The following is a 24,883-nucleotide window of genomic DNA, read 5'->3' as shown; positions in this document are numbered from 1 at the left end:
ATGAACTGTAGAGGTCGTGGGGATCAGCCATGTATGTTTGATGATCGAAATTGCTTTCAAAACGATAAGGATTTCAAGGACTAATTCTGTTGTCATATTGAAAAAATCATATCTTTTTGATATGAATGAGTTAAGAGATGAATCTTTTATTTTTGAAAAGGTCCATGTGTCCCCAAAATTCGACATGAACAAAGTTTCCTGTGATTTTTCTCAGAGATATGCGAAAAATGTCAATTTCCAAAAGTGATCAGGTTTCGGACGAATTCTGCAAACTTGTCTTGCAAACGTCATAAATCATTCATTCGAAAACTTAAAGAGTCAAACTTTATATCCGTGGAAAGGTCTTTGAATTTCCTGAATTTCATAAGAACTAAGTTTTTACTCATTTGGTCATCTAGAGGTTGAAAAGTCGCCTGCAAGTGAAGGGCACAAGTCAGTCTTTCGATCTGCACCCTAGGTGTGACGCACCAAGTGGGAGGTGCGACGCAAAACGTTCCCAGTCTTCACAAAACATGTTGTTTGGCTTATATGTCGATCTTATACTCGTTCTAGGTATTCGGGAGCACTTAGCAAGCACTGTAAGGTTTATGTATCTCATTGTAAGCAGTACCAAGGTAAGATACGCTACTTTGACACGCTGAGGGTTCAACAAAACATAGTTTTCATATAATTTCCCCTAACGATATCTTGTTTGCTTATTGGTACTCGAGATTATATTGGAGGTGATATGGGCTATGTATATGCATATTGAAGCCTAAAATGCTACCCCATAGATATGACACGTTATGATATGATATGAAATGCTTGAGGTGTTATGAAATACGATATGTGATTAAATGTGTTATGCAATGAAAGATGATATGTAATTATATATGCAATGCAATGACGTATGATGAATAACGATATAAGATATATGATAATGTATGTCATGTGACCATGCTTGATATGTAATGATGCTTAATATGTAAATGTGCATGTGTAAATGTGAATGTGAATGTGAGATATGATGATTACATGGCTTGTACATCTAGTTCACTAGACTTTATAAGTTGTCATGACACGTGCACGTTTAAGGGCCCAAATGTTAATGATATGTGATGTGATATGTGATTAATGTTTAGGTAACATGAACACCTAAACTGTATGTGATGAAAATGCTCGAGCTATTTTACAGAGATGAAAGTGTTAAGCTTAACCCGTATGTTCCTTTGCCAGGGTAGTACGTTTGATGTGGTTGCTTGGGTGACACCTTGCAACAAGGTACAACGTGAAGAGTAATACGGGAGGTCTTACCAACCCCACTTGTCTTGAACATACGGATTACTCAGGGATTGGCTTGCCATTCCTTAACGACAATGATGTACAGCCGTAAGGTTTGTCCATCCAGTCGGGTATGACTTATGTCACACTTATAAAGATGCATATGTTATATGAGATGCGTGACTTATGTCACAACTATAAAGATGTTTAGATGTGATATGTGAGATGCAAAAGATGACTAGGCACATTTAGGATGACCCATCCTAATATGAAAGATGTTGATGCTATAATATGTATGTGAGACGATATGTTTGATGATATGTGCCTTAACGACTTAATATGACTTTTATATAATGTTTTAAATGGACAAACGTTTTATTAACTATGTGTTATCTTACTTAGCTAATTTGTTAGCTAACACTTGCTCTTTTAAAATGTGTTGTGCCCTCAGGTCCAACAATAGTGAGCAGGTAGATGTGAGAAGATGTGAGACATGGGTAAATGATCTTGAAGCTAGCTGTAATTTACCCATAGTGGCTACCCGCATTAGACGTTGATTTATGTTTAGATATTTATGATTTGTATTTACTATAATGTCGGTTGTTTTATGTTGGGCAACCGATGGATTTCCATTTAGATTTGTTTTGATGATATGGCTAGTAACACCATTTAATGAATAAACCAAACAGATTTTGCTGGTTTGGACTTTTAAAGTTTAATTCCGCTTTCTTTGACGCCGTTAGGCGAAAGTTTTTGAAAATCCATATTTTTAAACGACGGGTGTTACAACTTATGTGTAATTTTGAAGTTTATAATTGTGTGGAGGCATAGATTATCATCCGTTATACAATTATCTAGAGATTTGGATTCTTGATCACATGTGCACGAATATTGCTATGATTACATGTGATCGACTTGCATACATGTGATCATAAAAATATTCGTGCACATGTGATCAAGAATCCAAATCTCCACATAATTGTATAACGGATAATAATTCATGCTCCGCACAATTATAAACTTTAAAATTACACATAAGTTATTCAGAAAACAATCAAAAAACAATTTTCGTGTAAAGAAAAATCATCGGTTAGGCTTGATTTGAAAAGTTGTGAAAGGTTCTCGCATAAAAAAGGGTTCTCAAAATAACTTTACCCTATATATATATATATATATATATATATATATATATATATAGGGTAACTTTCCGGTGAGAATAGATTGAAAATAAGAACAATGAGAACAGTTTATAACCGTTGGATGAAAAAATTGAAGGGCTAAGATGGATGTGGGTATTTTTGAGATATTAAATAGAATTAATGGTAATTAGGTCTTTTTACCCAAAATTTTAAGGACATGAAAGTAATTAAAAAAAAGAAAAAAAAAAGAAGCAGACAAAATATACATGTAGATAGCAGTTTTAAAAAGAAGCAAAATGAAGTTAGACAATGAAATAACTTCTATATCCACGTTCAATATTTTTTGAAAACTAAAAGTTGTATTACTATATTTATATAAAACAAATCATTATTATTGTATAGCAAGGGATAAGCAGCCAACTTGTGAGAATAAAAATGATAGCAACCCATTTTTCCAAAATCCCGATATTGAAAGTTAACTCTGGTTTAACGGCATGTGCATCCGCTTTACAAAATTCAAAATGCAGCCTCATTAACCCTGTTTATATGTAATTAACGAAGTAAAATAGATGCATCCAGTTGTTTCGTAGTTATGCATCCACTATTTTCAGATGATTTGTGCGTCCAATTCGAGTTATGCATCCACATTTAAGAGTTATCCAACCACCTTATAGAAGATTTGTGAATCAATTTATAAGAGTTACGCATCCATTTATGTACGACCTATGCATCCTGTATAAATAACATTCTGCATCCAGTATATAAAAAACTAGTGCATCCATTTGGTTACTATTATTTGGACAACAAATGAACAATGCATCCATGGTATAGAGTAATAATTGAATTTGAATTGATGCACTGAAAATAGACATATTATGTTAGAAAAATATAACGGTACATGTGATACAGATATGGTATGTGCATAACACGATAAACACATTCAAAAGGCTAAGTGATTTGCAACTCCCAGTATTATGTTGGACATCCCAAAAATTAAAAAAGCAACAGGACGAGGAATTGAAGAAAGTAATAATAATCTATAAGTGATATGAAAATCGTTCTAAATTTAATTTAAATTTGAATTGGCAGTTAAATTTATATAATCAAAAACTGCTTGGAAAATAATATAAATTAATTGTATTTTGTAAATGTCTTAAGTACCCTTTTTAATGTTTGATGATTTGTAATTTTTCTATTGGTTCTTATTAGTTCTTATTTTTATAGTGTTCTCATTGGATGGGCCTCCTATATATATCTATATCTATATTAAAACAGTAGTTAGTCGATGATTCTAAAGCCTCTTCAACTAAAAGAATTCTCCACACATTGCCATGTAAGATTTTATCCTATATGGCATCTTCATATTTATTTTGACAATATACTAAACAAATTTTAAAATTTGATAAGATATTCAAATCTATTTACTTGCATATCTTGAGTTTTATACAATTCATAAAATTTTAATAGCTTAATTTAAGACGAATGACCTTTTCATCATAATTATATTACATTTCATAATTATATTACATTATAAATCAAAGAACTCATGATATTAAGATTAAAATTCCATTTTGTTTATAACAAATTTAGTTGGGCATTAGTTTTTTTATATCATAAATATAAACAACTATATATTTTTATTTCTAATTTGTATACATAAATATAAAAAACACGTTAGTATCATACTAACTAAACTAAATTTTATTGTTTATCAATATTAATATTAAAAGTTTTGATAAATCAATTAAACACTCGCACATCGTGCGGGTAAAAGACCTAGTATATATATATATATAGGGACAATCAAATAAGAACAGTTTTAAAATAAGAACGGTGAGAACACCTTAAAAACATCATTTTGATGCATTAAAAGTCTATAAAACTGACATAGTGCATAACTAATTATCATTATTTAAGTGTTTAACAACACATTGATTCATCAAAATCGAAAAAATCACGTTTTTTGTTGGATGCATCATTTTGATGATTATGCATCCAAGATGGATGCACAAAACAAAAAACATGATTATTTTGATTTTGACGGATAAATGTGTTGTTAAACACTTAAATAAAGATAATTAGTTTTGCACTATGTTAGTTTTATGGACTTTTAATACATCAAAATGATGTTTTTAAGGTGTTCTCACCGTTCTAGTTAATTGATAAAAGACCATAATCATAAGTCTTTCAAAAGACCGTAAAAAAATTACCGTCCGGAGTGTTACCCTATATATATATGTATATATTTCTATATGTTGTATATATGTCTTTCAAAAACATTACATTTGTACAAAGATATTTATATGTTTGTTTATTTACTATAAATATATATCATAATTTTTTTTTATAATTTATAAATATTTATTTTTTATTAGTCATGTTATTTTAACATATTTGGCTTATATCATATATTTATAAACTATAATTTTATTTTTTAAATCAGTCGTAGGTAATCTGATAGGTTTTATGTCATCATAAATTATTAATAATAACGTAACTATCTATTATTATATTTTTTAATTTATATTCCTAGTTATTTTTGTATAACGTGTGAATTTAATCTAGTTATTTTATGTATCAGACTAGTTTGATCATTTGGAGACTTTGGAGTGTACCTTTGTACATAAGAATTCATACCAAGTATGCACCCTTCTAGTTAGTTGATAAAAGACCGTAATCATAAGTCCAACACATGCTTTAGAGAGCAATATGATATCCAAAATAATTTATGGGCATAACGAATGCACCAAGATATATTGAATATCGATGACCTCACGATGTCTTTTTGGATGCTTTATTTGACACAAAACACAAAAATGGCCACCTATATTTGGCGTTGGTGGCTATTTTATTAATAATGAGGAATTAAAAATTAGGCCAAACACAAAAAAACATGTAAGTAATTAATTAAAACAACATAAATACTTAAAAATATACTGTTAGAAAGTAAATATAAAATACAAACAAACTATTCATGTGTCCTTTTATAAAACAGTGCTTTAAAGACCTTCTCATAAAGGCAATTTTCCAAGTTATCCATAAAGCGAAAGAAAGTATGTCTTCCACAACGGTTGACGAGCAAAGTTTCCAAAATCCGATAGCAAAACCAATGGCCCCACCGATGTAAAACCACCGCTCAAGTTCATCTACGCCGCCTTCACCCTTTCTTTCACCAACGGGATGGTAGTTCTAATTCTTCATCCCCGGGACAATGTTTGGACAGGGGAGGTCCACACAATTCAACATTTCCCGTGTACCTAGACTTAAAGTTGTTGGAAGACATATCCATGTACCTAATAATCCTTGACCGATTGTTGGAAAGCATTGATCTATCAATCTTTTCAAAGATTTTGCCTCTAAAATAATTGGAGGAAATGTTTTAGTGCAGAAAGCATGGGCAGTTCCCACACTTTTTCACTTATAGTTCCATTTAACCAATTATGATCTAGTATCAGACCTTCTAGGGACGAAAAGTTTTGGATGTCATCAGATACGTAAATTGGCTACCTGAAGCCACCAAGTCTCTTAAATTAGCAGATGTGCATCCAGTAGATAACGTTTTCAGAAAATCTAAAAAAGGGACAATTATTGCAGAGTTGTTGTTGAGATATAGCGAACTCAAATTACACAGATTTCCTAAACATTTTGGGAATTCGACTAACTTGTTTCCATGGAGAGAAAGAAATCGAAGTAAAGGAATTACGAGAAAGGTCGAGTTCCATTAATTCGATCAATTAACCAATGGACTCGGGAATAGTTCCACTGAACGAATTATTAGAAAGGTGAAGATCAGTTAATTTGGTCAAGTGACCAATAGACTCGGGAATGGTTCCTATAAAAGAATTACTAGAAATGTATAGTTTCCTTAATTCGGTTAAGTAACAAATGGGCTCGGGGATGGGTCCATTTAAAAAATTACCAGCAAGGTATAATTCCCTTAATTATTAGAAAGGTGAAGATCAGTTATTTGCTATGTATGCCGGCCACTTGTATGTCATATCAAGCATATTAATTAATCGGTACTCCTGTATCATGATAATAAAAACAATGTTAAATTAATTCATTATACGATGAAATTTTGTTGTGTGTTCAAATTATGAAAAGTACGGGTATGTAATTAACAAGCAATGCAGGTAACAACTTGTCACGGTTGATTATTATTAAAGAAATTAGTAAACTTTCCTTAATGTAGAGGTTGTCCGATACTAATTTTCTAATCTAAAAAGATATTAAGTTTTCATCCGAATACTATTGAAGAGGTAATGGCTTTTTCAAAACAAAGTTGTTATTCATCAATACATGTTAAGAAAACCAAATTTGAAGACGATATCTTTAAAGGCTCATATTTGTCACTAAATAACCTTAAAAGATCAGTTTTCTTAACAACTGAAATTTATTTTACTGGTCTTCGACAAGATATCGAATAAGAAAAAGTTACATCATATGAGATGGGTTATGCTGCCACATTGATTGCGAAAAAGTAAGCTTATTACATTTTGATGACAACCATAATTACGAAATGGATACAATCGAGTGAAAAATATTACTACTTATCTTATTATCTTAAGGTGAAGTTTAAAGTTCACCTTAAAAGACAATAACACATACCAAATAAGCTAAACTCATATCGGTAAAAAGGTAATGAGTGGATCACCGAAAATTGAAAAAAATTATTTGCCCCCATATATAAAGGAAGATTAAACTACTTACCCCCAAAATTACAAAAAAAAAAAAAATTAAATAAATTAATTACCCTAAAATGAGAGAAACATAAATTATCCAGTAGCATTAACTCGAAAACTGATCTCACTTGAAAACTGATCTCTTTTTAGATGAAGAAATTGTGTAATATAAATCTAAAACTAACTAATGGCTCTTAGATATGTTCAAAAAAAAAAAGAAAAAAAGCTAATGGGCCTAGAGGTGAACCATGGATGTTAATTAGTTTATTAAAATTGTGCATTATATGTTGTTTTTTAAAAAATAAAAATAATACCTTTCATATCATAAGTTGAGCCCTAAATTTTATGTAATACATCTTAAATACAAACATACCATCTTAACACCATATAGGCCATTTGTAAATAAATTTTAGGTTTGAAATCAAGGACGGTAGTTCTCTGCTTAGTCACACAATTGAGCTTTTGTAAATAGATAATGATGATGATTTGGTCCCACTCCAAAACTAACTCCTAAAAATTCATTGTCTAGCAACAAATTTAAACCTTCAACTGGTAAAAGAAATTGCTCTTTTCAAAGGTTTTGTATTACAAATTTGAAAAGGTTACCTAATTAAGACTAAAACAAGTCGTTATATTTCTGATCTGCTATTGTAATATGGGCATTTTTAAGTTTAGTGAAATTTCTATCTCTATATCTCTTAAATAAATAAAAAAAGATTGTTTCTAGAAACTTTTTACTTATGTGGCATGCCACTATTTTTTCTTAAACTATTTTTAAAAATATATGATGTCATAATAGATTTTCTTTTATTTTAAAAACTATTTTTTATATTAGGCAATATGCCATTTTTTTTTCATATTATTTTTTTAACCTTAATTATTTTTAATTAATATTGAAAGATAATATCCCAACTCCTTAACTTTAATTTCATATCTACTATTGATTTATGATAGTTACTTTTTAATTTTTCATCACCCTAATCGGTTTTATGTATTAATGTTAATTTTGACAAGTATGTTGCTATCTCCGTATCAAATTATAATGTATTGACAACAAATTAAATACATATTTCTATATATTTTTTGGTTTTAAATTTTTAATTAAGCGTCTCGGGTTAAACCCGAATTGATTAGCTAGTATAATAAAAAATATATATTGTTATGACAAAAGCATTTACAAAAATAGCTTATTTGTCACCTCCACAATTTTTCCTTAAAGTTTAATTCTTTTTTGTCTAACTTACTAATAATGTCATAAATAATTTTTTTTAAAATTTATTTTACTTTTGTTTTTTAATGATGCAATTTTTGTATAGAAAAATGTTTTTTTTTGAAAACTCTACTAATTTTATCATAACTTTAATGGCGAAGATACTTTTTTCTAAAACTTTTATTAATATCTCCGGGTTGAACCAAAATTAATTAGCTTGTATATTAAAAAATTAAGATGTGAAGGGGGATTTCACCAAACTTGTATAACAACACCGGCCTCACTTTTCCCTCTATATTTTGCTTGATATACATAAAAATTGAAAATTTTGGATGAATAGTACAAGATAAAAACTCAAATAGCTAAAAATGGTTGACTTATGAGTGTGAATTCCAGTGTGATTTTGTGAAGTTAAGACTCTGAGAAGGCATACTGTTCTTGCATCGCAAGGGGAATGGCGGGTCTCCAGGATGTGCCCTCAGGGCTATCCATAAGAGCAATACCAAGTGTAGCCAAGTCTTTTCTGATTGCATCTGATCGTTCATACTCCTTGTTTATTCGTGCTGCATTCCTTTCGTTGATTTTATCAGCAACTTCATCTTCGGTTAGTTTTGCACGCTTCAGTGCTTTCTCCCTCAATTGCTGCAAAACCTTTAAAACGAAGCACACAAATTTAACATCAAGGTTTTTATGCTCAAGATAATTGATTGTAGCATCAATACTAAATGAAACCGTCAAAATACTTGTTTTCAAGGTCAAGGTGAGAGGTATATGGGACTATCAAACCATTGTACTTGTCGTTTCAATTTTCAAAAAGCCAACAACTAACATCCCAACCGGAAGATAATAACTAACAGCAGGGGAAAAGAAGCCGTAAGGAAAAACTGGACTTGACCAAATCATACAAGGACCAAACTGAACCAGATGCAACTGACTCCATTTGGTTACATACTATATTTAGTCTGGTCCGGTCCAGTCCAATCCAGTTTGAAACCAAACTTCTGTTTTACTACTCGAAAAGATGTCATAGAAGAAAAAGAAAACTCTACTTGGCATAGTGATGCTTATGTCAAACCTGGAGTCTTGATTTTAAGCTTTTGCAAAAATGCTTTTGGTAGATAAACGAAGTACAAAACCCAATTGTCCAAAATGCTTATATTAGAATTAAACACGGGTAAGATATATAGTTTATCTGGTCCAAAGAAAATAACTTACGTTTTATATTGTTTAATGCTGCATATTTTTTTTACATCTTTTCCTTTTAAATGTTTCCATTCAAAAACTTTTTGTATAGAGCGAATTAGATACCTCAACGTAACTTGGTGGCATTAGCCCTAGAATATCCAAGACATTTCTGATAGTTTTCTCTATAGCAGCAAGTGACTGTATCCGTTTTCCTTGCTTCTTCCCCTGCAAATAGTAAGTTAAATACTGAGACAAAGAAAACTAAGTATAATAGCATCAAGAAATGAATTTCACAGTATTTAACTTACTATTTGCATAAACTGATCGTCTAAAATAGTATCCTAAATTTTCTAACAATGCATAAAAAAAAGGTTACTCTAAAACAGGATGGCTCTCAAGTTTTTACCTTGCTCAACAGCTTCTGGTCACAACGCTTTAATAATGCAAGAGATGGCAAAATTAGAGGATTCACAATGGGTCTAACCAAGTTGGGGTACAGTGGTACACCGTACACCTGCTAGTAAAGGTTGGTTGGACCCTGTTACGACAATCCCACATCAGTCAAGTTTGGGATTGGTTGGTGGTTTATAAGTCCAGGAATCCCCAACCCCTTTGAGCTAGCTTTTTGGAGTGAGTGCTACGAATAGCTTACAGCTTGATGCGAGCCTATTATAGGGTGAGTTTGTATCAGACCCACAAACACGTTTTTTTCCCAGCTCGACCGATTAAAAAATAACTATTGTATTTAATACAGCTACAAAAATCCTATTATTGCAAAAAATAAATTTTATATAACAATATACTTTAGAAGTTTCTATTCATTTAAATATACTTTCACTGACTTTTAACCCGTTCTACAAGTTTCCTTATTAAGGTAGGCTTTTTATATTAATTCATTCGACCTGTTAGAGATTAAATATAACCTAAATTTACCATTTATCAGTAAATAGGTCAAATTTCCACCTCTACTTACAGCCAGCTCAGAAACACACTTATAGGATGCCTGAAGACTAGAAATAATATAATCCGACAAAGACTTTAATGCAAACAAGGTGTAGCTGCACAATTCCATGGGTACAATTGTTTATGGGCTAAACCACAGGAGTGTCATCTTGCACAATAGTAAGCCTAAATTACAATGAAAACCGGAGTACCTTACGAGTATGTAGAAGATCATTGGCAGTTTTCAAAGGATCAGACATTGCAGAAAGGACAACTGGAGAGTGGAGATCTTCAGACATAGAAGTAATAAATACATCATTTAAATTACGTATGCAATCAACTATTTCTGTAGGTATATGTTCTTTCTGACTTGGATCATCTTGCTTCCCTACAACTTCTACACAATCTTGCAAGGTCTGCAACCGATATCATTTAGTTAATTATAGAGCAGCTTTAAATCAAATATAAATACACAAGATGGTTTTAGATACAAAACCTGGTATATGTAATAAGCACGATCAGAAGCACTTTCTAGCTGCACATCAGAGTAATTGATAGGCGACCGGTAATGTGTTCCAATTAGAAAAAATCTCAAGGCCAATGGATGATAAAGTTCTATAACCTGAGAGAAAACAAATTGCCCAACTTTATGCTCAAAGATTTCAAAGAAATATTTCCTGCATGGCTGCATGCCTGCATATGATCCTTTAAAAGAGGGTAGCAATGTAGCATGAATGCTGCAACTAATGTAGAAAGATATACACGTTAAAGTTCCCCATATGCATATCACCACTGCAGATATATTGAAGCTATTGATTTGGCTTGCGTAACACTTATTTGGCCAATTAAAGGGCCTTCTAGATGTTTGACAACAGATAAATTGCAGTGAATAGTTGTTACTTTCTCTTCATTTCTAATTTGATTATTAGTTAAAAATAAAACATGTTACTAAAAGGAAGCAAACTTTAAAAACCATTATATAATCAACTTTTGATAACCATTTCTAAAGACCATCCAACTTTCAAAATAATAGTAGTAAAAACCCTTTCACCTTTTGAAGCATTCTTAAGAACATGCACTCACATTAACAACCTACAGTTTTCCTGATCAAAACTCCAGATAGTAAGTTTTTAATACTTCAAGTCTACTGACCAAATAGAAATTAGTGAAAGTATGTTGCTAATTCGCGATTTGATCTTTTGAACAATTCAGAATGTTACTTTGATTTATGATTCAAACTTAAGCATTATCATTAACAAGGGATGGAGACAGTATTTGGAAGTCACAACGAAGACCAAGAAAGATCTTATTCTTCATTAACTTACATCTAACATATTTTGGGTCCAGCTTCAATTCGTCTCAAATAAAATGACCAAGCCAAGACATTATCAAAAATAACATATGGAGGATCCTTTTACCTGGCGAATTGTGAAAAAGTTACCGAGTGATTTGGACATTTTTTGGGAGTCGATATTCACAAAACCATTGTGTATCCAGTAGCTTATGTGGCTTTTGTCACATGCAGCACAGCTCTGAGCAATTTCGTTTTCATGATGGGGAAAAATAAGATCCATTCCGCCACCATGTATATCAAATGAGTATCCTAAATAAGCAGCACTCATTGCACTACACTCAATATGCCATCCAGGTCTTCCAGCTCCCCATGGACTCTCCCAGAAAGGCTCACCTTCCTTTGCAGACTGCAAGAAGAAAACTAGAGAATTAACTATGCACTGCACAATTGCAAAACATTTTAAATCAGACCAATTGATAACTCTACTTAATGTTACATAGGACATGTTCTTTGACAAAGATTCTCTGAATAAGGCCAATCTTATTGATTGCTGAATAAAATACGGGCTTACAGCATCAAACTTCCAGTTATTGATTCTTTCAGGTAAGTGGTAATTTCGATCCATATATTTATGAATGGGTCGATTAGTGTTATGTTTTATCTCTAACTGGGTCAAACACGTAACTGAAAAAAGAAAATAATGTCTTGAAATATAAAGAATTAAAGATAAAGAGTTGAACAACCAAAAGTCACTCAGTATATTTTTATATATTGAACCTGCTACATATCATTATTGTTGAAATAGAAATTTTTGCAATTTGACAGGGTAACTAATTTCAAAGATGAAAAGTTTTGGACAAGAACTGTTTCGGATTGATCCAACCTACTATGATATAATATCCTATGACTTACAACTTACTTTCCACAGAGCAAAATCAGCAGGATTCTTTTTCCTTGAGTCCACCACGACACGCTCACCAGCACGATTATCTTCTAACTTCCGACCAGAGAGTCGTCCATACTGAGGAGACTTGTCAACAGAGAAGTACACATCACCTTCAACTGTGTAGGCACACCCATTGTCAAGAATCTGCAATAGATGCACATGTCAAACAACCAAGCATAGTCTGCGTATAGAAGAAAACAAGACCATGAAGAGCTATCACTACAATAGTACAATAGAGATGTTGGATCAAATATACATGACAACCAGGCATGCATTCACCAATTATATCCAACACTAGAAACCATTTGAAAAAACCTTCAATTTTCAAAACATTTGTAAAAGTTGCTCAATCATGTCAGTATTTTATAGGTTTTCCATTAAGATTACCAAAATAATCTATTTTGAAAGATAGTTGTTTCATAACGACTTATGTCATTGTTAAAATGAAGTGCTAGTGCCATAAAATTTATTGAAACTAGGCCAGCGAATACTACATAGCTATTTCAGATAGCTCTAGTGACATAAGTGGACATATTGATGATTCAAAAATATACCTGTTTGATCATATCAATGATCTGGGGCATGTGATCAGAAACACGAGGCTCAACGGTAGGAGGCAAGCAATGAAGAAATTCCATATCACGATGAAACTCTTCACAAAAGCGTCTGCTCAAGCTGATTGGATCCTCTCCTAATTGACCTGCTCGAGCAATTATCTACAGAATTTCAAAATTGCACTAAGCTATCCTGTCATTCCATAAGTAAAAAGCATTGGGTACTTGAATCCACAATCTTAGGTTTTAGCAAAACGATTATTAAACACATGTTCTACATAGGAAAATTCAAGTGATACGAGTCCTTCAAACAGAATGCTGCCAACACTGGCAAGTTCGATCAGAAATCAGGATTATACTTCTATATCGAATTTAAAACCTTTGATTTCTCCGTATGTAAAACCAAAATGACATGTTCCTTAAGAAAAGATTACATTTTTTTAGCACCAAGTATCACATAAGTGTGTGTATGTAGTCAGAATGAAAAAGCAATGTAATATAAGTTTGACTGACTGACCTTATCATCAACATCAGTAAAGTTCCTTACATAATTGACTTCATAACCCATGAATCGTAAGTATCTGCCTAAGTTTCAAGTAAAACAAATAGAAAATCCAACTGATTAGTAATAAGCAACATATACCACGTTTTTTTGCCAACATTTACACACACACACAATAAAAATACTACGCATTTACTTTTCACAATAATGAAACTCAAAGAAATTGAAGAAACAATTAAATGTATTACTATTAGCTTAAGCATTTTATAGTACACAACGTACACTTTTTCTTCTTGTTTACTTTCTATGCACAACGTACGTCAAGCATGTTTTTAGACACCTACGGGTGTTCAAAATAAGCAGCACTCAGTTGACCTAAAAGTCAAGTGTGTATTCCTTTAAAATAAGCTAAAACTAAAAACGCACCTAACGACCAAACAATTCAGGGGCGAGCTTATGCTTATCTTTCAAAAAGCTTAAAAATTTCGGGTCTTTTGTCAACACTAATATAAGAACCTAAATGAGCCCTTTTATAACTCTCTTTTAAGGCACTCATTTAACAACTGAGAGACTACAAGAATAATTACACAAACCGCGAAACGTCTTAATATTCTACTCTAAGGAAACGAAAATAAGCAGCTCCCACCCAAAAAGCTTGTGACTTTTCATTCACAACAAGTAAACTAATTGGAATACTCAAAACTAGACTGAAATCAAGAATTTAAGTAATTTGCATAATAACAGATAGTAGTAAAAAAAGGGACCTGACCTGAAAAGGATATCGAAAGAAACGTAAACACGGGCATGACCAATATGACTAAGATCATAAGCAGTAACACCACAAACATACATTCCTACTTTCTTTCCATCCATTTTTGGTTTAAATAATTCTTTTTCTTTACTCATTGTATTATACAACCACAATTGTAATTCCTTATTCTTTTCATTATTATTGTTAATATAATTATTATAAATACTGGGTTTGGTGTGGGCTGAACAAAAAAATCTTTTCCTCCCACTAAGTGATAGTATATTATTATGGGTTGTGGGTGGATACCATTTTGTTGATTTAAAGAATATTAAAGGAGATGGGGGTTTGTAACATTTGAACAATAACTGCAACGCTGCCATTTCTTGTTGTTCTTTGACAGATAGATATAGATAGAAGAAAGTGTGTTGTTTTTATGGCTGCTGTGTGATATTGGGACTTGGGAGGCAGGGACTCAGGGAGGGTTAAAATACTAAAAACATTACAGATAGATGTAAATTATCATATTTATATTGTTTTATACAAAGATAAATCAACGGGGATGTAGCTCAAATGGTAGAGCGCTCGCTTTGCATGCGAGAGGCACGGGGTTCGATCCCCCGCATCTCCATTTCCTTTTCTTTTCTTTTAAATAATAAAAGGAAATGATAAACACTAACTTAAAAAGTTAACAAATTGTTCAAATTCAAAATACGAATAGGCAGACGACAATGTCAATATTGAAATTAATACTGGTTTCCCACATTAATTATGACTAAATCAATCAAAGTAGTCGAAATGAAATGCATTACTGTTTATAAATTATTAGATATTTATAAGACTTTAATTTAACTATGGTCTTATATATCAATATATCAAGAGATTATCCACACAAAAAATATAATATAATTGTTATATGATTCTAAGTTGTGTTTAAGATACTATTACATGAATAAATGACAGTCGAGAATATTTTTATGCATGTAGTGACATGTTAAAAATAGTTAGTATTTGATATTTTCCGTATATAAATTACTATTATGGTTGGTGAAATCAGATTCCAACTTCTTGAATTCTTGAGAAAATTCCTGGGAAAGCCTGGGATTAAAACCTAACTACATATTCATGGACACAACTAATTTCCACAATTCAGGCATACACAATAAACCAAATTTTGCATTTTTAACACCCACAAATTTCTTCATCTCATACACAACAACAATTACAAGAAGAAGGCAAGAAAGAGACTAACTTGCGACGACTCAAACGGAGGACTAACTTAAGAAGAAGTAAATCTGCACAATATTGGAATGAAAAACGATGATCCAAGACTCCATTGGACTAAATAAGAAGTAAAGTTGACATAGTGATGGGTTTTCATACCAGATGATGAACGGTTGCTAAGCGCCAAAAGGTTGAGTCCTTTTGATACTGGAAAATGAGATAATACAATGCTCACACATACGGAGAAAAGAGCAAATGATCAATTGTCAAGCAAATGGCAAGATATGAAAGGTGTTTGTGCTCAACGTCATCGTCACCAACTTGACTATACAACGAGCAAATGGTGAATGTGAGACAGACATTTTGGGTCTAGCAATCTGGCAGCAGATCATCGCTTAATTGCATCCACAAGGACAAAATAACAAACTATAATTTGACATGATATTTGTCCGGAGATTAGAGGAGACAATTGATAGCATCGACGTTTTTTTGGGATTATAATTGGGAGAACGAAAATGAAGGACACAAGAGAATGTTGTCCAGGATAGGGAGAGAAGACAAATTGGCAGAACGATGAGGTATGATGGGGACACAAAAGAATGTGTATATACACTTGCAATCTTTCAAAATAGTTATACTTGCTAGAAAAACTCAGTATAGATGTTTTTACTAAGCAGATACAAGCTGTATTCATAGTACAAGGAATGTTTGACACAACTTGATACAGCTATCATAAAATCAATTCAAATAAGAAGATAATTACACTCAAGCAACACATATAGTATTACAGTAAAATGAAAAAATAAATAGATAACAAATAATACAGTTTCACCCTAATCTAGATGACCCAGGAAAAAATGTAAGAGAAAAAAAGCTTGATATTTTATATTAACAAGTTTGAGAAGTTGGTACAAATGATATCTATTAATCTTGCATTCTATATCCTAACAAATCCACAAAACGTGAATCAATATAACAAAAAGGTAATGTATATATCACAATTTGGAACAAGACGGCCTTCGAGCAACAGCTCCATGAGTTCATTTTCAAACAATCAATCTTATAGATGATACAACTGTTACATCATTGATGATACGGAACCAGTGGATTTAGAATGTTGAAGCTCACCGAGAAATCAAGATTTCAAACGAATAATCTTTGGAAGGTAGAAGTTAGTGATACAGAATCACGTGCTATAACCCGATTTTTTTGGAAATTTTGTCGGGAAGATTAGCAATCACAAAACCAGCAAATACCTGTAGAGCACGAAAGAGCGCTATGAGTCGGCAAAAGAAACTTAAAGTCATCAAAAAACCTCTACCTCAAGTATAAAATCCATCATTTGAAGGGTTCAAACCGAAAGTATCATACATTCATACTCTTTCAAATATTCACAAGTCACAGCCAAAGTATATTACCTGAGCAGAACCAAGAATGTAAATGGCAGAATAATGGCGGCCATGGATCATCATATCCGCTACCATTGCGAGTGGGATTGTGAGAGACATGCCCAAGGTGGCAACCAATGGAGTCGTCCATACAACACATAATGCCCTAACAAACACAAAATGAATCTACTTAGAAATCTAAAAAATATATAAAATTCTTACAAAAGATAATTTATTACATACCAAAAATAGTCAGAAAGGACACTCCCGATAAGTCCGTTGGCAATAACAACTTCATCCATTTTAGCTGAGTGAGGAATCTGGAACTTTGGTTCGATTCCCAATGCAGTTAGTGGCCAAACTGAAATCACAAAACATCCATAAGAAACAAATGAACAAGAAAAAATAACAGTTTTCACCGCAAGAGTTTCCAAATATTGTTGCACTAAAATGTAATATTAATCATATCAAAGTGCATATCCCATACCATTTTATATTGTGTTGATGATAGTGTATAACTATGAGTTGTTTTGTAATGATGCTGCATATCCAGGTCAAAAAAACATTTGTCCGCCATTAATGGACGTGATGTTTATTTGATGGGAAACAAGTGACTATCTAATTAAAAAATTGGTTGCAGCTATTAAATAGATCCTCCCTCAATAACCAGTGAACATAATACGCATATCAAATACCAAGGACTGCAAAGTTATTGCTTGATATCTATATGATGCAAACGAAGAATACTACACAACTACTCGGCTAAAATTCATATATAAATAGCTTAAAAATAAACAGGTCGACCAAAATTGCCCAAAGTGTATCTTTAGTGAACAAAACCTCCTAAATTAATTTTTGAAGAACTTATTTAATTATCTATAGTGATAATTGGCACACTATATACAGCCAAAATATCAAAGTGTTTCGTGTTAACCTAACTAAGAATTACCCATTTTAACTAATTTTCACCTGCTGGAACCACCCATTTAGCCACCTCTACTGAATATTGTTATGAAAAGACGGATTTTGTCACAACCCACATACATTATTCTACATCTAGGAACTGAACAGAGTTTCATGAGTACTTTTTACTTGCCAGAGTAGATGTGTAGACTTACCAAGCCACCATAGAGCCACAAGTGTAAACAAACCAATATATCCGAACAATTTTTGCACATCAACTCGTTCTCCTTCCTCACCAGAGAATTTCTTAAGAAGCACTGTAATAGGGTTACATAATTGTATTATCAATTTATCATCTAACCAAACAAAACTCCTGTATGTAGACATACCATCTGAATACATATATGTAATTGAAGTCAATTCTTACGCTTTTTAACAAGTATGCATAGACGACGTAGGCTGAGAAAAGATCTTACTCACCTGTAAAGAGGCCATAACACATAGCTGAGCATAGCCCGAATAGATCGCCAACGAGAGAGTGATCACCATTTCTTTAAAAGAAACAAAAAGTTCAACTATATATCAGTCAATGCCCTGAAACATTCATAAGAACACCAAATTGATAAAAAAACAAACACATGGTCTTAAAATTGGAAAAAATAAAACGAAGAAAGACTGTTTAATGTAATACATAAAGTCAAGTCGTCAGTCGTCACGATGGTCAGGTTGGGAGATTGATAATATTGGTCAAAACAGGATGGGGTAAAAATAGGTACATATTAAGTTCGGGTCACTATAGAACAGATAAGGTCGGGCTGAACCCACAGGCACTTCTTACCAGTCTTTTGAATTTTTATAAACAAGTTATGCTTTATAGTATTACAAAAGCTATAAATTGTTCAAAAGTGTATAACTTTCATCTATAAAGCAATAGGACACGCTATATATGATCAGATAAGGCCGGAATGACTTTTTGACTTGAGCTTTACAATTAAGTTCGGCCACTTTGAATCATTCAATTCTTAGTTAAATCTTTTGGCTTAACTCCTTTGACTTGTTAAAGATAAAACTTGGACCAAGACGCACACAGCTACAAATCCCTGTTTTCTTGAAAGAGTTTTGTATTATACAAACATCAAAAGCTGGTATAATAGTGTACTCCAAGTAGGGAAAAATATTTGCTTTTAATGCGTTTTCTACTACTAAATGTTTAAGTCCCAAGGTGACCTCGCTCTGTGTAAAGCCTGTTTGACATTGGAAGGGTTAATAGTGCCTATGTATACACTGCTATAGAGGCGGCAAAAGAAAAAAGACAGGCTTGGTAACAAGTCAAAATGAGTCCACGTTAAAACAAGTAATTCTAAGAAATGGCTCAAATATGTAGGATCAGGTTGGGACCAGACGGCCCAGCACCACCTTTTTGTGCTTTTGTTAAAATTCTATACGACTAACTCCCTAGAAAAGTAGAAATGATTACAAACCCTAATGCATCCCTATTTAAGTACATGATGAAAAAGCATTTTAGTATATGTTAGAGGACTTTTGACCTGTTGACCAATTATATAATTCTATACAAACTGACCATTTCAAATAGATAGAGTGGTGCCACACTGCCACCACTACAATTGTACACAGAGACAATTTCATGTACCAAACCGTTGAAGATCAGTCACGACCACATATCACCATAAAAGAAATCATGTATACATGACAAAGAGATCAAAAGAGTGTTTCTTGAAGTATTCAAAGGAATGGGGTACTTACGAAGAGGAGCTTGTAGCTACTTCATCAGCAGCCCAAGTTTTTCCCAGAGTTGTCATGACAACACCAGCCATACTGACAAAAACTGCAACAACTTTTGTCACATTTAAAGAATCTTGGCCCAAAAACGCACCAATGAATAGAGTGAACAGCCCTGATGTTGATGAAAGTACTGTCGTACTAGCAACACTTGTACGCGCAAGAGCAGCATTTGAAAAATACTGAAATGGAAACAGATGAAACTAGTAAGCTTAAAACATAATAACAGGTAAACCTCCATTCCAAAAATGAGTGAGAACTTTTATTTCAAATGTCAAAGTTATTTCTTTCCAATTTGTAATTCAAAAGGGTTCAGGTGGTGATAAATTCACAATAAACCTTTGCCCTTTACAGCAAGTACAAGTATGTCACTGCATACAGACAACTGTCTAAAGCATATATTGGTGTATATGGCAAAAGTGTGTTGTGAATTTATCACTGCCTAAAGGATTTAATTGCAAAGGAAAGGCTTATAAACCATTCCTGCAACACTTATGTTCTAGAGTTATATATGGTCATCTTTAAAACTTAGTCTATATCACTAAATAGTTTTGTAAAAAATCTATGACTGTTGTATTAATAATTATCCTTAAACCAAGATATGGGAAAACTAACTATAGATATGTATTCCTAAGAGCTGAATTGGTCAACCTTGTTGTAGAACAAATGATTTCTGGCAAAAAGCCATCATATGCTCAAACCACTACATCATCTTTTCTATTTAGTTTTTAACAACAATATACATCTAAAAGCCAGATGTTAAAGTCAATATCATAAAGGAAAGAAAGACCGTGCATTATTATGAAATTACGATGGTTTTAGTGAGCAATAGAACGATGATTATTCGTACATACAATGAAGGAAATGATGAAAGTTATGCAACTAATTGTAACATATTACATTAGCATAAATAGTTTACCTCTGTAACAAACCATATAGGTGCAATATAGAATCCATAGGTAGCAACCTCCCTTGTTGTAATCTCAGTTTCATGTTTCAATGGCAAAGAATCGCCTTTGATTTTAGGAACTAACGGGTTTCCTTCTTCTTGATCGGTAATGTCATGATCACTAGCTTTTCGACTTATTGCTGACCCTTCAACTTGCATTTCAAACATTGTTGACCCGCCAATGTACTTAAGAGGCGAGTTGAGTCCAGCAGATAATTGACTTTTTCGTTTTTTGATTAGCCTATATATCCAATCCTTGATGAATGCGATAGGAAGGTAAATTACCATTAGTGAAGCTCCAAGGTATGTTACTGCAAATGGTTGTTTATAGTCTGTGAAAATCCCCTGTTTATGATGTAGATAATGGTCAGACTTGAACCAACTAAAAACACCATCATAATGTGTTTTAGTTTTGACTATTTAGAAAAAACACGATAGGTTTCCCATAGTAGTACAACGTGAGCTAACTATATAGTGTTAGCATGTTACGTAAATTTCAAAAATTCCCCGAAACAATGACACAAAAGGAATAAAAAAGGAAGACGAATACTCCAGACAAAGAGCATTCCCGTCAAAAACCGGACAGATGAGTCATTTGAACAAAATATTGCAGTTTAGTATTTTAGTCTAAACATTGCAGTTTAGTAGCAAACTAACTGGGATTTGGTAAACATGTGCAAATATTGCAGTTGGAGGTGATATGTTTTTTTGTTTAGACTCTGTACATTTTGCTTTCACTAGTGTTCTAAAACCAGGAGAGTCCATCACATCAAAACAAAGAACAATGATAGCTCCTTAAAACTACCTATATTAGATGTTGTTTTAAATTCAGGTGTTATGTACAAAATGTACCTTGACAAGTATTACGTATGAAATATCTTTATAACACATATTAGCATTTTAACCTTACTAAACATTTAAACCACTTATTGTTTAACAAAAGAGATTAAAGCCATACCTACCAGCAATACGAAACCTATTATTTGTCAAAAGGAAAATGATTAATCAACCTAACTCATATGCCTAAAAATCAACCTAAAACCTTAAGAATTTGAAGTGGGGGTCTTCCGTTGTGCCGACTAAATACACAATTGCCACTAATGTCCCAAAATCTGTTTATTTTCATGATTACATAGGTCAAAACCGAAGCGTATAAGAAGTTGCATTCAGAAAACCGATTAATATGAAGCCTGTAAATGACAAAACTTTAGTTAACTTAATCTTAAATCTTTGATTATGATTTTTCAATTGACAATACCAGTACCAAAACACAAATCTAACCACCCTCAATAAATCTTAGCAATTAGCATTTTTACAACACTCAGTCCTATCACATGACACGAAATCAACTAAAAGATCCATATACATACTTTTCTATAAAGATTAAAGCCCATATATAGTGAATGTATGTAATTAAAGATAATGAAAAAATAAGCTACTACACCAAAAGAAGAAGGTTGACTTTTTTATTTTTATCCTATTGTGCATTTAGATGACTAACCACCAAAAACTTCCTAACCAAAAGTCTAGAACCTAATCTTATAGAAACTCATATGATCTAAAATCTAATGTTAAATCCCATGTAAAGATTCAAGAAACTAGCAAATTCTATCAGCAAAATTCAACCAAACATATATATACAAATGTATGTAGATATGAACAATCAAGTTAAATGTCATCCAATGTTCTAAATGACATATATTTCATCAAAATCAACAATAAAACAGAAGAAAAATAAAAGAAAAACAAATCCAAATTAAAAGAAAAGTAGAACCTGGGTAACTTCTGCAGAGCAAACCCATATAATAACAACAGCAGCAATTAATAACAGTCCAGCTTGATATCTCCACCCCATCAAAATATATAATATATATACGTATAGATCTTTAAAATGGGGGTTAAAGATTGAATTTTGATGAACACCCACCGACGGAAATCACTTGAAAATGGTTGTGTCAAATGGGGTTTTTTGGGGTCCCCTGATCTTGATGAGCTGCTTCTTCTTCTTCTTCTTCTGTTTCTATAAATGCATTTAATTGTTTTTTTAAGAGGGAGATTGGCGTTGATGTAAAGAAAGCCAACCTAAGGTCAAAATTTCCTACCTTTTTGTCATTATTTGATAAATCTTTTTTCTTTTTCTTCAACGTTTCTTTTTAGTTTTTTGATAGCAATAAATTTTTCTTATTTTGTTAATCCGAAAAAAGTTTGGGTGAATTCAATCAAGACCAAAGTGGCAAAGTTTTTGGGCAATAAGCGTTACTCTAGGTTTGCTAATTTGTATAAAAAATTGCTACAATAGTACTGTACTATTTTGGTTTGTTTTTAGTTTTTTTTCTTCATTTTAATAAAACTAGTATTTAACTTGTAAAGTTGTATTTTACTTGTTTTAAAAGTTAAATATTAAAACGGTATTTTACTTTTGGGATAACGTGCGTTACGGTTACAAAATGCTTAATTTGGCTTAAAAGTCACAAATAGTTTGGCTGCACTATATTAATATGGGTCCTTAAAAATGAATGTAGGGTGTAAACGACATGTGAGTATGAATAGGAAAACATTCAAATTATGAGCTCACAATGTAAAAAGTACACAAGAAATGAATTTTTATGTATGTGATCAAAGTATGAAAACGTAATGATTTTGATGTAACAAGTGTAAAAGGTATGTGTAAATGGTAGATTCAAAAATCAAAATACTTCTTATGGGGAGTGATAGATTACAACAAAGTTTAGTTATTCACAACAATAGAAGTATTATATAGTCATACATTATGCAATATAATATATACATTTGTTGTTGATTACTAAAAACTTGTATAGATTTAACATTACCCACTATAAGAGACACTAAGCATTATATATTTAATATTTTACAATTTTACAATTCTTGTATAAATAAAATATTGAAATTGACAGTTTATAAAGTTGGATATGAAATGACATACATTAAGTTACGAGAATAGATTATTACAATTTGTATTCTTAATAACCTGTATTTAGATTTTCCAAACAAGATACTAACTAAAATTTAGAGATTTCTCGATACAAGTTAAACTATGTATTTCAATAATACAATTAGTGAACGACTACAATGCCTAACAATAATAATCAAAAAATAAGTTATTATTAAATCCTTACAATGCCTAACGATAAGAATTTTCAATTCAATAATTTGAGAAAGGGCCAAAATGATCTAATTTCAAAATTAACAGACTAACATGCTTACATCCTTTTTAATTACTACTACTTAGTGATTTGCATCCAGTTTCCACCTAATGAGTCCAACATTTTTTATGCAAGTCGAGTTAAGTACTGGTATATTTTTAATACAAGCTTCATTTGTACTCCACGAATAGATAGTGATACACTTGGTTGTAACCTGTTGGCTGTTTCCTTGTAACGAACTTTACTAAACTCCCTTCTAGATTCTAGTTTTAGCAATTCAGGCCCCTCACGACATTTATTTACCTATATACTAAAAACCAACCTGTTTTTTACAACCATTAATGCATAAGGTACAAACACTATCTTTACTAACTATAATGCACATGATACAACTTTCTTATGCATTACATTTTCCAGTTTAACTTCAACTAAAAGTTTAAAACATATTATAAAATCATTCTAAATCTTTTCATCAAAACCCTTTCTTCCCAAATACAAGAATATATCTAAATCCAATTCCTGTAAAAAAATCTTCATACTTAATAGAAGCAATCAATACATGTTCATGAGCTTCACATGTTTGTCGGTCACCATCTCATCTGGGTCTATAACATTGGAGCAAACACCACCGCCAACAACCTTTAGACCGTCGGTTAAAAGCTAAACACCACCGTCAATCACCGCCTCATTTGGATGACTGGATTTATAACACCATCGAGAACAACATCATCTATAACACCACCGCCACCAACCTTTGTGTGCATCGAATCTATACCAGCTCCGTTCAAATAACACCCACCACAAAACAACACACTTACACATTTATTTAAGAAGAGAGCAAAACGTGACATCATTGTTGCCGTCAAAACCATTGTCGGATGAATCACATCATCAATTCCCCCCTTTACTTTTTCCGATTTGTTTGAGTTTTAACTTTTTCAGTTTTCTTTTTGACATTTTTATTTGATTTGTTGTTTTCTGGGTGAAGTAAGA

General features: G+C 32.2%; 2 protein-coding genes and 1 non-coding gene across 5 annotated transcripts; 1 reads left to right on the top strand and 2 right to left on the bottom strand.

The window, feature by feature from the left end:
* Positions 1-8,541: 8,541 nt before the first annotated feature.
* LOC122579726 (cysteine--tRNA ligase, chloroplastic/mitochondrial) lies at positions 8,542-14,908 on the bottom strand. 3 transcript variants are annotated; one of them, XM_043751950.1, is made up of 9 exons: positions 14,484-14,908; positions 13,730-13,793; positions 13,213-13,374; positions 12,632-12,802; positions 11,837-12,118; positions 10,915-11,040; positions 10,631-10,834; positions 9,600-9,701; positions 8,542-8,942 (listed from the first exon to the last, which is right to left on the bottom strand). In XM_043751950.1, exons 1-9 carry the CDS (start codon positions 14,843-14,845, stop codon positions 8,703-8,705), a joined length of 1,713 nt encoding a protein of 570 aa, XP_043607885.1. In that variant the 5' UTR covers positions 14,846-14,908; the 3' UTR covers positions 8,542-8,702. The 3 variants fall into 3 exon arrangements, with proteins under 3 accessions (XP_043607885.1, XP_043607886.1, XP_043607887.1); XM_043751951.1 differs by having other exon boundaries at positions 13,730-13,797; positions 14,484-14,541; XM_043751952.1 differs by having other exon boundaries at positions 13,213-13,358; positions 13,730-13,797; positions 14,484-14,541.
* A 112-nt stretch (positions 14,909-15,020) lies between these two features.
* Positions 15,021-15,093, top strand: TRNAA-UGC. Its single transcript has one exon. It is a non-coding gene; the product is annotated as a tRNA-Ala (tRNA).
* Positions 15,094-16,544: 1,451 nt separating this feature from the next.
* Positions 16,545-22,751, bottom strand: LOC122579379 (uncharacterized transporter C405.03c). Its single transcript, XM_043751546.1, has 8 exons — positions 22,501-22,751; positions 20,697-21,071; positions 19,742-19,959; positions 18,458-18,528; positions 18,193-18,294; positions 17,318-17,435; positions 17,105-17,240; positions 16,545-16,942 (listed from the first exon to the last, which is right to left on the bottom strand). Exons 1-8 carry the CDS (start codon positions 22,579-22,581, stop codon positions 16,880-16,882), a joined length of 1,164 nt encoding a protein of 387 aa, XP_043607481.1. The 5' UTR covers positions 22,582-22,751; the 3' UTR covers positions 16,545-16,879.
* Between the last annotated feature and the right edge of the window lie 2,132 nt (positions 22,752-24,883).

The sequence above is a fragment of the Erigeron canadensis genome, chromosome 8 (genome assembly GCF_010389155.1).
Source record: "Erigeron canadensis isolate Cc75 chromosome 8, C_canadensis_v1, whole genome shotgun sequence".
In the NCBI taxonomy this organism is placed as follows: Eukaryota; Viridiplantae; Streptophyta; class Magnoliopsida; order Asterales; family Asteraceae; genus Erigeron; species Erigeron canadensis.
This window is presented reverse-complemented; position numbering and strand designations above follow the sequence as displayed.

Coding starts and splice junctions, on each gene's coding strand:
- LOC122579726 (XM_043751950.1), bottom strand. CDS start 14,845: ATGGCAGCGTTGCAGTTATTGTTCAAATGTTACAAACCCCCATCTCCT. Junction 13,794..14,483: donor TCTTTCGATATCCTTTTCAG/GTCAGGTCCCTT, acceptor AAACTTAGGCAG/ATACTTACGATTCATGGGTT. Junction 12,803..13,212: donor TCATTGATATGATCAAACAG/GTATATTTTTGA, acceptor CATCTATTGCAG/ATTCTTGACAATGGGTGTGC.
- LOC122579379 (XM_043751546.1), bottom strand. CDS start 22,581: ATGGGGTGGAGATATCAAGCTGGACTGTTATTAATTGCTGCTGTTGTT. Junction 18,295..18,457: donor GTGTTATGGCCTCTTTACAG/GTGAGTAAGATC, acceptor ACCCTATTACAG/TGCTTCTTAAGAAATTCTCT. Junction 17,436..18,192: donor TGTGGCTCTATGGTGGCTTG/GTAAGTCTACAC, acceptor TTGTGATTTCAG/TTTGGCCACTAACTGCATTG.